Genomic DNA, 14,261 nt, shown 5'->3' on the forward strand with positions numbered 1-14,261 from the left:
TTGTGCTCCAGACCCTTCACCAGCTTTGTTTCTCTTCTTTGGACATCAAGATGAGCATCATACTCCTCCCAGTTAAGAACTCCAGATGCTTACAACTTACTGAAACCCCTATTCTAACATCAACGCCAGAGGGAAACCACCCATCTTAGGACTCAGAGAAACAGTGGGCAGGAGACCATAACGCCAGGAAAAGGAGCAGAAACTAAGTAGTGTGTGTGTTACCATTTTAATTTTAATAATAATACTATTGAGACTTCTTCTATATATAAGTACTCTAACTACATTTTATTATTTTTTAAAATATTAGTTAGATCTAGAATAATGGTGATTCTTAAACTAGATTGTTAAGATTTCCATTATATTAACAATAAATTCTTGGTTTCACTTACATAGATAAGGTATGCTTCCTTTGTCCATAAACAATACTCGGAGCATAACAATTTGTAACCTGTTTTACCTGTACTCTCTTCCCCATCCCCCCACCCCCCATTTTTCTAGTGGGGGAATAATTTGCTGTCATTTACTTTTTAGTCTCTTTCCTTACATTTGCTCAACCTTACCTTTAGTTCAACCTTGCAGAACTGCCATAGAAATTTATCAGTAGAATGACAGAAATTTATCATTCATTTCAACAGTCAGTGATACTCTACTTAGAAAAGGAAACAAACAAGTAGCAATGATAAATGTAGGCAACAATGAATAGCACAGGCAAGGTCAGTCAAAACCTTGGTTCACCCACCCTTAGAAACCAAGAACAAAGGACACTGAATGACGGGTAAAAGGTGGCCATTTCAGAACCACTAAAAAGTAGTAATGTTTTATCACATAACACCCAAGGCACTGAGGAATGCATATTGCACAAAAGTTTACCTTTACACCAAGTTCGCTTCAGCAAAAAAAAATAACAAGTCTTATATGGTGGAAATGTACCTTGTTGGATAAGGGCTTCTGCTGCAGGCTCCCCAGACCCTACATTTACATACTCTTCATTAGGATGCTTTCTGTTGTAATGTCTCTTCAGGGAACCAGATATGTTGCAGGAATAACGGCAATGTGCACAACGGAAAGGCTAGGAGCAAAAAGGAAAACGTTAGAACATATTTCGTGATCTCTTCAGGACACAGGTATAAGCTGCAATGTTTTGATCCTGAGAAACCATGTTCATTTCTAGTTTAAGCATCTTCCAAGGAGACCTTCCAAAATTCAATATAAATGGAAGTTGTAACTAAACATTACTTAAAATTTTGTACTTTTTATTATGTGCAAGACATCAAGTAGCAGCCTTACAGTACCTGAAGGGAGACTACAGGAAAGCTGGAGAGGGACTTCTTACAAGGGCATGTAGTGATAGGAAGAAGGGGAATGGTTTTAAACTGAAAGAGGGTAGTTTTAGATTAGATATTAGGAAGAAATTCTTTCCTGTGAGAGTGGTGAGACACTGGAACAGGTTGCCCAGAGAAGTTGTGGATGCCCCCTCCCTGGCAGTGTTCAAGGCCAGGTTGGATGGGGCTTTGAGCAACCTGGTCTAGCGGAAGGTGTCCCTGCCTGTGGCAGGGGGGTTGGAACTACATGATCTTTAAGGTCCCTTCATGTATATTTTAATAATTGATGACCACATGTCTGACCGTGTGGAGACCTTCTACTACAAGAAAATGACTCAGCTTTGGTCTGAAAAAGGGGAGTAAGTGAGATAAATAACTGAAGGTATAATACGATTGTACAGCCAACCTAGTTTAACAGATACCTGTACCTGACAGGGTTGATCGCTTCCCTTTCCTTTCCTTCTCTCTCCAACGTGCTCCCACCTGCTTCCCTTTCACTGGCACTTGCATTCATCTGACCATTTGGTGAGCTAAGTTTTGGGAACTGAATTAATTGATTTTTAAGAATATATGTCTCCCTTCAACAGATAGGGAGAGACATTTCTGAAGAAAAAAGTTTTGGAAAAACAAGCGTTTTTGCCTAAAGTTAGCCTTTGAGAATAACCTTCTGACTGAGATATGTCACAGTTATAGGAAGCTTGACACAACTATTAGGGTCCTGGAAAAGAATGCAGACATTGACAAAAGTCCTTGGGACAAAGTCAGGTACCTCAGAATGGGATGCAAAATCTTTCATGCACAGCAACCAGGCCCACCTAAAGCTAGTCAGCAGAAAACGGCTGGTACAGAAATGTTTATTAAGAAGCTGAATTTAAAGCAGAGAAACGTCTGCAGTCAGGGTCCGTTGACAGGAACATTCCGCTAAGCTTGTTGCTCATGACCTTCCTTCAGGCTCCAAACAGCAAAAATAAGGAAGAAAAGTGGTGTTCAGATTCCCTTAACCTTACAATTCAGAGGGTACTGTAATATTCAGCTTTTCAGAGAGGGGTACGCTCCTTTTCTATTGCTGAAATGGTAGTTTTCGATTCCTGGAGAAGTAAGGAAAGGGGTCAGCAGAAGTGCTATCTTGGACTTCTGGAGGGTAGACTTCAGCCTGTCTAGGAGCCTGGTTGACAGAGTCTCTTGGGAGGCAGTCCTGAAGGGCAAAGGGGTCCAGGAAGGATGGACACTCTTCAAGAAAGAAATCTTAAAGGCGCAGTAGCAGGCTGTCCCCATATGCCAGAAGACGAGCCGGCAGGGAAGAAGACCAGCCTGGCTGAACAGAGAGCTTTGGCTGGAACTCAGGAAAAAAAGTAGAGTTTATGAGCTTTGGAAGAAGGGACAGACCACTCAGGAGGACTATAAGGATGTTGTGAGGCTATGCAGGGAAAAAATTAGAAGGGCCAAAGCCCAGCTAGAACTTAATCTGGCCACTGCTGTAAAAGGCAATAAAAAATGTTTCTACAAATATGTTAGCCACAAGAGGAGAGCTAAAGAGAATCTCCATCCTTTACTGGATGCGGGAGGAAACACGGTGACAAAGGATGAGGAAAAGCCTGAGGTGCTTAATGCCTTCTTTGCGTCAGTCTTTAGCAGTAAGGCGAGTTGTTCTCCAGGTATCCAGCCCCCTGAGCTGGAGGACAGGGACAGGGAGCAGAAGAAGCCCCCGTAATCCACAGGGAAATGGTTAGTGACCTGCTACACCACTTAGGCACACACAAGTCTATGGGGCTGGATGGGATCCACCCAAGGGTACTGAGAGAGCTGGCGGAAGTGCTCACCAAGGCACTTTCCATCATTTATCAGCAGTCCTGGCTAACCGGGGAGGTTCCAGGTGACTGGAAGTTAGCGAATGTGACGCCCATCTACAAGAACGGCCGGAAGGAAGATCCAGGGAACTACAGGCCTGTCAGTCTGACCTTGGTGCCAGGGAAGATTATGGGGATCCTGAGTGCTATCATGGGGCACGTACAGGACAACCAGGTGATCAGGCTGTCCTGGTTTGGCCTAAACCAGGCCGATTTTCCTTTCAGTGATTTTTACTTTCAGCTAAGTCTCCTCTAAGTAACTGCACTTTCTGAAACTAACTGCATGTTTTTGCGGACAGTGTCTGCTTCCAGGACTGATAACGCTCGAAGTTTGTAGTTAGTTTCAACATGGGTTTATGAAAGGCAGGTCCTGCTTGACTAACCTGATTTCCTTCTATGACAAGATGACCCACTTACTGGATGAGGGAAAGGCTGTGGATATTGTCTACCTGGACTTCAGTAAGGCCTTTGACACTGTTTCCCACAGCATTCTCCTGGAGAAACTCGCTGCTCATGGCTTGGATGGGCATACTCTTCACTGGGTAAAAAACTGGCTGGATGGCCGGGCCCAAAAGTTGTGGTGAATGGAGCTAAATCCAGTTGGTGGCTGGTCACGAGCGGTGTTCCCCAGGGCTCAGTGTTGGGGACAATTCTCTTTAATATCTTTATCAACGATCTGGACAAGGGGATTGAGTGTACACTCAGTAAGTTTGCAGATGACACTAAGTTCGGCAGGAGTGGTGATCTGCTTGAGGGTAGGAAGGCTCTGCAGAGGGACCTGGAAAGGCTGGATCAATGGGCCGAGTCCAACTGTATGAGGTTCAACAAGGCCAAGTGTCGGGTCCTGCACTTGGGGCACAACAACCCCATGCACCGCTACAGGCTTGAGGAAGAGCGGCTGGAAAGCTGCCTGGTGGAAAAGGACCTGGGGTTGTTTAGTCTGGAGAAAAGGAGGCTGAGGGGAGACCTTGTCACTGTATACAAGTACCCGAAAGGAGGTTGTAGCGAGGAGGGTGTTAGTCTCTTGTCCCAGGTAGCAAGCAACAGAACAAGAGGAAATGGCCTCAAGTTGCACCAGGGGAGGCTTAGATTGGATATTAGGAAAAATTTCTTCATGGAAAGGGTTATCAAGCACTGGAACAGGCTGCCCAGGGAAGTGGTGGAGTCACCATCCCTGGAGGTATTTAAAAGACATGTAGATGTGGTGCTTCAGGATATTGTTCAGGGATATTGTTTAGTGGTTGACTTGGTAGTGTTAGGTTAATGGTTGGACTCAATGATCTTAAAGGTCCTTTCCAACCAAGATGATTCCGTGATTCTGTGAAACTTTTTTTCATGAAAATAATCCAGACAGACTGCTGTGTTTTGTACCACTCTCTACATACTTGCATGTCCTGTATGTTACCTGCTATCAGACAGCAGGACTGAAAATTCATGGAGCTTGGAAATATGATGGATTAAATTATCATTAGGTTGCACAACTGCTGACATTCCTCTGAGTTTGATATGAATGCAAACAACTGTCCCAGAAGGAGGCAACATGTTACTAACAGACAGTTTTTGAACTCCTTTTGACAAATACTCCTGATTGACCTATTTCAGTGTTTTGCAGTTCTCTTGATAATGCACTGAATAGCCACACTTATAAGCAGGCTGACAAAGGACTGAAAAGAGGTGCTGAGTCAACAGTTCTAAAGCTGATCCTGAGGTCAGAACCAGCTGTATTTCAAGAACTGCATTATGAATACATTCATCCCGTTAGCCAGTAAAAAAAGAAAATGATGTATTTTCATTTACAAAAAATCCTTTTAAAAAGATAAGTTCACAGCAAAACTACATACCAAGAAAGAAAAATTATTTGTTCAAAATGTATCATCTCTTCAGATTACTTGCTTCATTTTCTAGTATGTCTTGTCTTCCAAAATTTAAACCATGAAAGGACTGTCTTCCTTTCTGCTTTATAGAGGTATGTAACATTGGTACTTATTAAGAATGGCTGAAGTGTACTCTTTACAGAAGTAAAATTATTTGTTAGATAATGAAAGATGTTGCATATGAAAATAGTATGATGTTTTCAATAAGAAATATGCTCATTGCCAAGATAAAGTGTTACATTAAAATTAACATTTTCATACATAGAAAATACTGGATTTTTCTGGAAAAGAAACTAGTATAGTTTCCATTTCCTGAACATAATATTTCACAATTCATTACATCAAGACCTATCATGCTGAGAACCAACGTGAAATTTAGGAATAAAACCATACGACAGTTTATTAAAATAAACCGTATCTCTAATCATTAACAATCTTCAAAACTCTTTCCAAGACACATTTCAGATAAATAGGGTATTTTAAAATTAATTATCTTCAATTTTCTTCAAGTATATGAACTCATATAAAGTACATTAGATTGGCAAACTTCCAGAGAAAATTAAGGTGGGCGATGAACAGTGATGTATGGGATTCGCTTTCCTACTTCCCTAGGACGTTTTAAGGTACATATTAGATTAGTTCTCTCAAGGACTGACAGTCAAAAAACACAGTCATGTTTGGTTTATATTTCAACATACGTGTATTTTTGTCCATGAACACAGTAGCCCTGTCTCAAAAATCTGCATATGAAGTCAAAACTCCTGAAATATTAAAATGTTAACATACCAGAATTGTCACCAAACAGCAAAACACGCCAGTTTTAAAACTGTTGTCTGTAAGTTCCATGTATTTCTAAATGACTTATCAGTAAGGGTGATTTATATGCTTTCTTACCTTGAAAGAGACATGTTGTTCCATATGACGTAGGAGCTGTGGTTTTTGGGCAGCTGTATAGTCACACACTGTACATTTAAACTGCTTTCCTGAAACGCGAATAGAAAATGGAATAACTTTTTTCTATTTAAGTTCAGAAAACTACTGATTATATTTTCTCATAAAGGTGATTTCCAAAATGCCAAGAATGAACAACGAAAAATACTGGAATTCTGACAATTGCTCTGCAAAATTTTGGTTAAAGACAGCTAAGAGCAGTAAGGAAGAAAAAAGGCTTGACTGACATCTTTATATTGTAAGCATTAAATAGTCTAGAAGCTCCTGGGATAGTCACTTGGGAAAGAAGAAAAAGAATCGTTATAGCGTAGCCTAAATGGAAGAATGAAATCAATTATTTACAGCTGCAGGCACAGTTATTTCGCTAGTTGTAAAGCAGATTTGGAAATCCTTAAAACACAGATGTTTGTTCATGTTCACGTGTTTTTACCTACTTCTGTCCCAAGCACTGAATTGTTATCATTCAAATACCTTTACATTTTCTTGGGTTTTCTACTGTAAGTTTTCTTGATGTATTTCTGGTAGGATATGACATGACCTATTATTTTTACCACAAGATTTGGTTATGTGTTTAGCACTACTCTTCCAATAATGAATCAAACTATCACAAAAGGGTTTTCTACACTGGCTTAACCCTGGATACAGGGAGAAATAAAACATGCTATAGACAAAAATAAGATCAGAATTGCAAATAATACAGAGGTTTTGTGTTTTGACCTTTCACTTCTGCTTACACAATTTTAAAACAATGGGCGCAAGTTGCTCCATCAACATCAGATTGAATGATGTCTGCTTGCCTTGTTCATCATGACATTTTGTCCTTTCTCATCTAAACCTCTGCAGCAACCCTAAGTCTCACATACAGTCACACAAGGCAAAAGAAAGCACATAACTGGGACTAGTTCACACTCTGTATGTGGTGACTGACATGCTGGTGGCTACCAAACACTAGGGATAATGGGTAGGTTCTGTGAGCTGTTCTTGGAGAGCACTGAGTCAGGTTTCTTTATTTTAATTAGGCACAAATTTTCTCAAAATGTATGACGTTAAAATAACTGTTGGAATTCTACTCTTCTGCATCAATTGTTTCAAAAATCATAGAGTGGACTGGAAGATGGGTAAAGACAATGGGTGCATATTTGCATAAACATTGCTCCTTCAAATACCAACCAAAAAAGTGATTGAAAGTTTTGAGACAGTCTCCGTCTCTCGAGTACTTGGCAGACTGAAAGTCTGCATTGCAAGCAAGTCTTCTACACAACATAACACCATTAAATGGAGTCAATGCAATTTATATATATTGCTTTGTGAAAAAAAACATTACTTCAGTTCAGAAGTGTCATGCAAACAAAAGTCTTACTTCAAGTTCTACAGACAAGATATTATTCTTGCAATTCCTTTATGTGCCTGTGAGCTTTCTAGTCAGACATCAATACTGAAGGTACTAACCTTCCAACCCGAAAAAGTAACAATAAAATCGAAGAGCAAGAACTGGAATTTCAACTAATGAAAGCTGACACTCAGAACATTCAGTCTAAAATAAACCCAATATTTTTAACAGAGGGCATGATTAATGACTATGACAATTTACTTAGAAATCAGACGGATGCCCTGTCATATGAAATCTTTAAATCAAGTCTGCTTAGCCCTTCCTAAAAAGATATACTGCAATCCAGTGGAAATGTGATGCAAAATTATTAGATTAAGTTATGGTCTGTACACTGCAAGAGATCAGAGACTTTGTGATTGTAACAGTCTGCTTTTGGCCCTGAGTCCTTCTTAAGGAAAGTTGGTCATATTTTGCCATAATATATTTTTAGGATTCTCTAACAGGAATGAATTCTCTCTGACATTTGCACAAAACATCTGTTGCTGTTTGTGGCTTTGCAAAGAGTGAAACTCTCAAACATTACCATTCTCTAGGCTTCTCTTACTTTCCTGTCAAAGCATTCTCTCTTCCAAATCTTTTTTTTTCCTTATGATTTAAAATACTACAATTTCCTTCCTTGTATTCTCTGGGTTTCAAGATTCTATCAGTCCTGCTACCTCCACCAAGTTACAAGGTGTATTAAATACAGAAAGACTTCATTCCTGTATTAAATGCCCATGGCTGGCAAACTATATTTGACTGACATGGAGTAAGCATGTGGTAAAAACTACTCCAAAAGCAAAAGAACCAAAAGGAAGGATGGAGAAGTACAATATAGAATATTCTCTATTATCCTGAAGAGATCAGGTTTATTTAGATTCCGGATCTTGCTCAAAAAAGTTACAAGCATTTTATACTGAGTGTGAAAGTTTCCATAAAACACAGCTAAGAAAAACCTTAGGACAATTTCTGATACCTAATGAAAATAATGAAAATCAGGTTTTCTGGTTTATTTCTAGTGACAAACAGTAATAAGCCTGGACTATGGAATTGTTTTCTATCATGCCACTCTTGAGAAGTCTGTCTTCTGAAGAAGAACAAAGCAGACAAAAAACTACTTTATATTCCACTGGTTAAATGGACCTTGCAGGGCTGATATTTGAACAAAAATTGCCTGGATTCATAAGTCAGGAAGACAAGACTCACAAACAGTGAAGCATCTTTCATATTCATTTATTTGTGAAATAACAGAAGAACACTACATGTGTGCTAGTAAGAACTTTTGAAGTGCTGTCACTATAGAAAGGGACACTGGGCAAAGACAAACTGTCAGCATTCAAGTGGCTGAAAGTCCCTTGACAAATCATACACTACATTCCTAGTGACAAATGTTATATTTCACAAGTGTTTGAAATGCATGAAGAGCTTACTGGGGTGGATTTAGTGAGGAAAATTACGTAAGACTTCGCAGACAGTGAGATTCTGTTCCCACTGGAGACAATGGCAAAATGCATTATCCAAAGGTACAGGGAATTTCCTGCAACACTTCTGGAAGTGCAAAAAGCAAGGCAAAAGAACTTAAGTCTTGGATTTATTTGGATCAGTTAAAAAAGGAGGTGCGTCAAAAAGGAACATGCAGTCACCTCAGTTATTGCAGAAGATAATGACAGTCTGAAGCCAGATGAAAAAGGCTCCTGGTAATAACACTGCCTCTAGAGTCAAGGTTTCAGCCTGACCTAGCAGTAAATGATAAGAGAATATAGTTCCTTGCATGCAATTAAACGTATAAAACTAACTTCACACCTTCAAACCAAATCCAGACAAGGCCAGCTCCTGCATGATAATGCTGTTCTTACCAGGGCCAAATCTCAAAGCAGCCTCAGCTGAATTGCAGTAGTTGCTTACACACGTAGATATTTTGTTCAAGAAATAGAACTAACGCACGGTAAAAACAAATTCAACTTTAATTGCTGGATTTCACTACTTGCACATGCCAGATGGTGAAAACAAAACAGAAAGGTTTTGAAATTAAACCCCACACAGGGATTTTTTTTATGGCACCATAGAAAGAGACCTTTTTTTCTTTATAGTCTGATTGTGCTCCAAATTTCCTTTTAATTCAAATACAAACTGCCTCCTTCTCCCAGCCAGGAATCAGCTGAGGACTGCATTCGATAAGTAAAATTGTTGATTCTTCCATACAAAGTTTAGATGTATCTGTAACATCTGCTTGTTACTGACCAAGTTATTTCAAAATATTGGAAAGTATTTTTTGAATAACGAGTGATTTACTGACTCACGGTAATACTACAGTAACTATATGCTTCCTATAATATGTATCATACCAATGTAAAAGGGATCATCTCTCACTAGTATTATATACACAGATATAAGCATACATAAAAATGAATAAATATCTGACATAAAAACTTCACATATATTCTAGAGATGCAACAGAGCACATGAGCTTTCTGTGAAAGTACAATGCTAATGAATATGCAAAAATTTTTAAAAATAATTTAAATTAAATGGTCAATAAAGAGTGGAATGAGGTTTCACAAGGTTGCATGAGTAACAAAGATCAAGCTTCAAGTCATAATGAAGGTCTATACAACTTATCTTGCTAAATCATTTACTTCACCTTAATAATCACAGAGGAATAAAGTACTGTTGCATCCCAAATTTTGAAATAAAAGATGGTATTTTTCTGGATTTGAACCTCACTTTTTTCTGTTATCATCACAGAAATATTAAAATCACAGTGCAAATGCATGTATGCCTATAGTGGATATGTGCTCAGGCTTGCCACTGACTAGACCTGGGGACACAGAGCAGCAGCAGCCTTGCCTCTGTTGGGCTACTGGATTCGGCAACTCCTAACTATATTCTCACAGAAGAAAGCAGTACGAGACTTAACCATGAAACTATCTGTATTTCCAAATTTATATTGAGATCAACAGTTCTCTGTAAGAGAGTGTGCTGGGTTTGGCTGGGATGGAGTTAATTTTCTTCATAGCAGCTGGTATGGGGCTCTGTTTTGGATTTATGCTGGAAACAGTGTTGATAATGCAGAGATGTTTTTGTTATTGCTGAGCAGTGCTTACACAGAGTCAAGGCCTTTTCTGCTTCTCACACCACCTCACCAGCGAGTTGGGTGGGAGTGCACTAGAAGCTGGGAGGGGACACAGCTGGGACAGCTGACCCCAACTGACCAAAGGGATATCCCACACCATATGACATCATGCTCAGCATATAAAGCTGGGGGAAGAAGAAGAAAGGGGGGCGCATGTTCGGAGTGATGGAGTTTGTCTTCCCAAGTAACCATTACGTATGATGGAGCCCTGCCTTCCTGGGGATGGCTGAACACCTGCCTGCCCATGGGAAGTAGCGAATGAATTCCTTGATTTATTTTGCTTGCACGCACAGTGTTTGCTTTACCTATTAAACTGTCTTCATCTGAACCCATGAGTTTTCTCACTTTCACTCTTCCTCCATCCCATGGGGGAGAGTGAGTGCACAGTTGTGTGGGGCTTAGTTGCTGGCTGGGGTTAAACCACAACAGAGGGCTGTAAGCACAACCCAAAATTTCAGAAAAATCAAGTATTCCAGAGACAGCTGTCATTTTTTCACAGAAATTAATTTCGTAAAGTTTTGAATAATTTCACAATCAGTGTCTCCTGGGAATGAACAAAATTTGTAAGTAGCACTTAGTGTTCAACCTAAAAATGCTTGTTAATAAGATCCTGTATTACAGCCAGTGTTTATTGCCCTAAAATGAACTTGGATTTAATAAACATGCACTTACCATCAGCAGTATGAAGGAGTTTATGGCCCTTCAAAGTGCTTTTTGATTTGAACTTTTTCCCACACATATCACAAAGGTGTGTTTTCTCAGTGCTGTGACGATTCATATGGGCTTTCAAGTTACTCTTGCTGCGAGTGGCATACTCACAGAGAGAACATTTGAAGGGTTTGACACCTAAAAATAAAAAAATGTGCTATGAAACAAACGAGTTGTACTTTTTGATAAGAGAGTGGACATTTGCTTGAAAGAAATTTCAGATCATGTGGGCAACATAGACAAAAAGGTCAAAATTTTAAAATTTGGATATCTACATTTAAGAAATTTCATCTATAGCTTCTGTGTAAATTATACCGAACTCTTGACAGTATCATTTAACTTACTAAGAGAAAGAAGCCGCTCTTTTAGAATTAAATACTTCCCTACTGAAGCAAGGTACTGAGTTTAACCAAGCAAATACAAATGTTTTCGTCTTGCTATGTCCATCCTTCATTTAAAAGCAGAATCCAGACTGCCTAAGTTGATGCCTAGCTGGTGTACATACCAAACCTCCCTCTAAAAGTCTTCAGATAACTATCATTCTCTAGTTACTACAATAAAGAATGAAGAAACCTGTTTTAGGAGGACTGGTTCATTAGGTAGTTAATATGTAAGCACAAGTTAAATGTGGAAAGCTGTGTTTTATTGTTAATTAGCATCAGATTTGCTAATGGCTCACGCAGTAGTACTTTTTTTTCCCCCTCGGTAAGATGCAAGCACTTACAATTTCACTTCTCTCAAACCATCCAAAGCATGTAATAGAGAGACGCACAGTATGACATCTCGCAGAAAGTCTACAAAAACAAAGTAAATCCTTCAAAGAAAAGTTGAGTAAATCTGAACTGGCAGAGTAGTTCAACAATTTCATGAGGCTCTGGCAGTTTTAGATTGATATTCATGACCTTAAAACCAGATTTACAAGTACAAGGAATTATAGCCTACTTTAAGCAGACTTGATTGCACACTTTGATTTTGGAATAAATTTCCATTCACGTCTTTCTCCTGCTAGTTAGATGAGATGGGTTCCAAGCTTTCTTGGCAGAAAAAACAAACCGTATCTATGGAATACACAAGTAATTGCTCTAAGCCTACAATTTTGCATTACCTAAACTCCTTAATGGAGTTAATGCTACTGGAGAGGACCACTACTACAGTACACAGGCAGGTAAGCTCATAGATAAAGCATTCAAACGAACTTGCAGTACTAGTATAAACATCTGAACTATCTGCATGGTCACAAACACTTTGGAACCAAAATATCAGTTTGAGAGCACCAAATCCCACTGTCCCCTTTACGCAGAGGGATGGTTAAAGAACCCAAAATAATGCCCAAAAGCCATAGGCAATCTGTTCCACAAATTATTAACTGACTACAGACCATATGAGTGGTCTTCCACCTGTCATAAAAATATACAGATTGAGTAGATGCAAGATTTTACTGGGCATAGACTTTAACTCCAAGGGACTTTTAATCTGTGTGTTGCCATATTACTGGCGTTTCTCCCTAAAAAGTGACAGATATGATCAACATTATCTTACAGGGTTTTCGTCATTGTTATGTCCACATCAGCCAGCTGCCACGCTCAGCATGATTTAATTAAAACACACACAGAAGTTATATACATACATCAAAGCAACTGGATTTCAATTGATTTACTAATAGATTTCCAGACCAAGTATTTTTGGACAAATGTGAAAGGAGCAGCAGCTATTCATGAGAAGTTACAGAAAATTACTTGTTTTAAGAGACTAAGCATGTATTTATTTCACTCCTCACTTGCTTTTATTATAGAATACTTTATGGAGGTTTATGAAAGAATTCTGGAAAAAAAATGGAACCATAAACTTAATATTATTTAATATTTAAACTGTCTACTCATGTTATGAGTGTGCAGTTCCATATGTGATCCAGAATCTATTAAACTAATTATTTAACCTCTACTGTAGCCGAATGTTTTTGAGTCAGGTATAGCGATAACTTTGAATTCCTTTTTATGTCAGCAAAGCTTGTGTGGAATGTGAGACTGATTATATGTCCAAAAGCTTAAAACCAGACTCTTACCTTCATGAGCCCAAATATGACGCTGAAGGTCTGATCCATTCTTCATAAAATAAAAATCACAGTAGGGACATTTCACAGCTCGTTTTCCAATAAGTCCTTTCAGCTGAACTCTTCTGCCAAGAATCTCAGAAATAGTGGTCATTGAAACCTCTGAGAGAAAAGTTAAAAGTAATAAAACCCAGAAGTAATATTGAAGAGCTAGATCCTCATTCACTCCAACTTTTTAAAAGCTCTACTTCCTCTACTGCCACTTAGATAATACCTGAGCAAAAAATAAGGACTTAGTTTCCTTTAGAGCTTCTAAGATGTTCTGTCCTTCCTCTCCTGATCTGTGTACTCAATGTCCCCACTGCCTGGTTAAAAATAAAATGTAATTGAAATATAAAAAAATCTTGGGTGTTTTACTGTCTTAGAAATCATTTTCCAACTATAAACTTTCCCAATAAGCTAATCTGGCACTTTTTTCTTCAATATTTTCAAAAGACTTTATTCAAGATTTCACCCCAGATTTCCAGACGTCAAGGATCTGAAGACAATCCACTTCAGCCACAACTATAATGATCAAAATGCCTGATAATCAGAAACTTTGAAGTCGAAAACAGACTCATGGAATAAATGTAATTGGAAGAGACCTCTAAGGTCACCTGCCCCAAGCAGGGACAACTTTGGAGTTCCAACTTCAAAGTTAACATCAAGTTGCTCAGGGTCACATCCAGTCCTGTTCCGAACATATCCAAGGATGGAGATTCCACAGCCTCTCTTGGACCATTCAAGTGTTTGACCACCTTTACGGTCAAAATTATTTTCCTAATTTCTAATCAGAATCTCCTTGCTTCAACTCACTTCCCTTCACTGTACAGTTCCAAGAAGATTCTGGCTCGCTCTTCTTTTTATAGTCCTCTTAGATAGCTGAAGACAGCAATTAAGATTCCTCTCCTAGCCTTTGCTTACTCAGGCTAAACACACTCAACTCTCTAAGTTTTTCCTTCATACAA

The 14,261-nt window shown here is 38.9% G+C and overlaps 1 protein-coding gene across 1 annotated transcript in view; it reads right to left on the bottom strand.

Annotated features, from left to right (window-relative positions):
* The window catches only part of ZFAT (zinc finger and AT-hook domain containing), a 106,676-nt gene that overhangs the window by 25,831 nt on the left and 66,584 nt on the right, over positions 1-14,261 (bottom strand). The window contains exons 9-12 of the mRNA XM_068396230.1: positions 13,267-13,416; positions 11,169-11,342; positions 5,938-6,026; positions 931-1,069 (exon numbers count right to left, since the gene is read on the bottom strand). Of these exons, the coding sequence (XP_068252331.1) occupies positions 931-1,069; positions 5,938-6,026; positions 11,169-11,342; positions 13,267-13,416 (552 nt within the window). The remainder of the gene's footprint in view (positions 1-930; positions 1,070-5,937; positions 6,027-11,168; positions 11,343-13,266; positions 13,417-14,261) is intronic.

Source organism: Nyctibius grandis, chromosome 3 (genome assembly GCF_013368605.1).
Source record: "Nyctibius grandis isolate bNycGra1 chromosome 3, bNycGra1.pri, whole genome shotgun sequence".
NCBI lineage: Eukaryota > Metazoa > Chordata > Aves > Nyctibiiformes > Nyctibiidae > Nyctibius > Nyctibius grandis.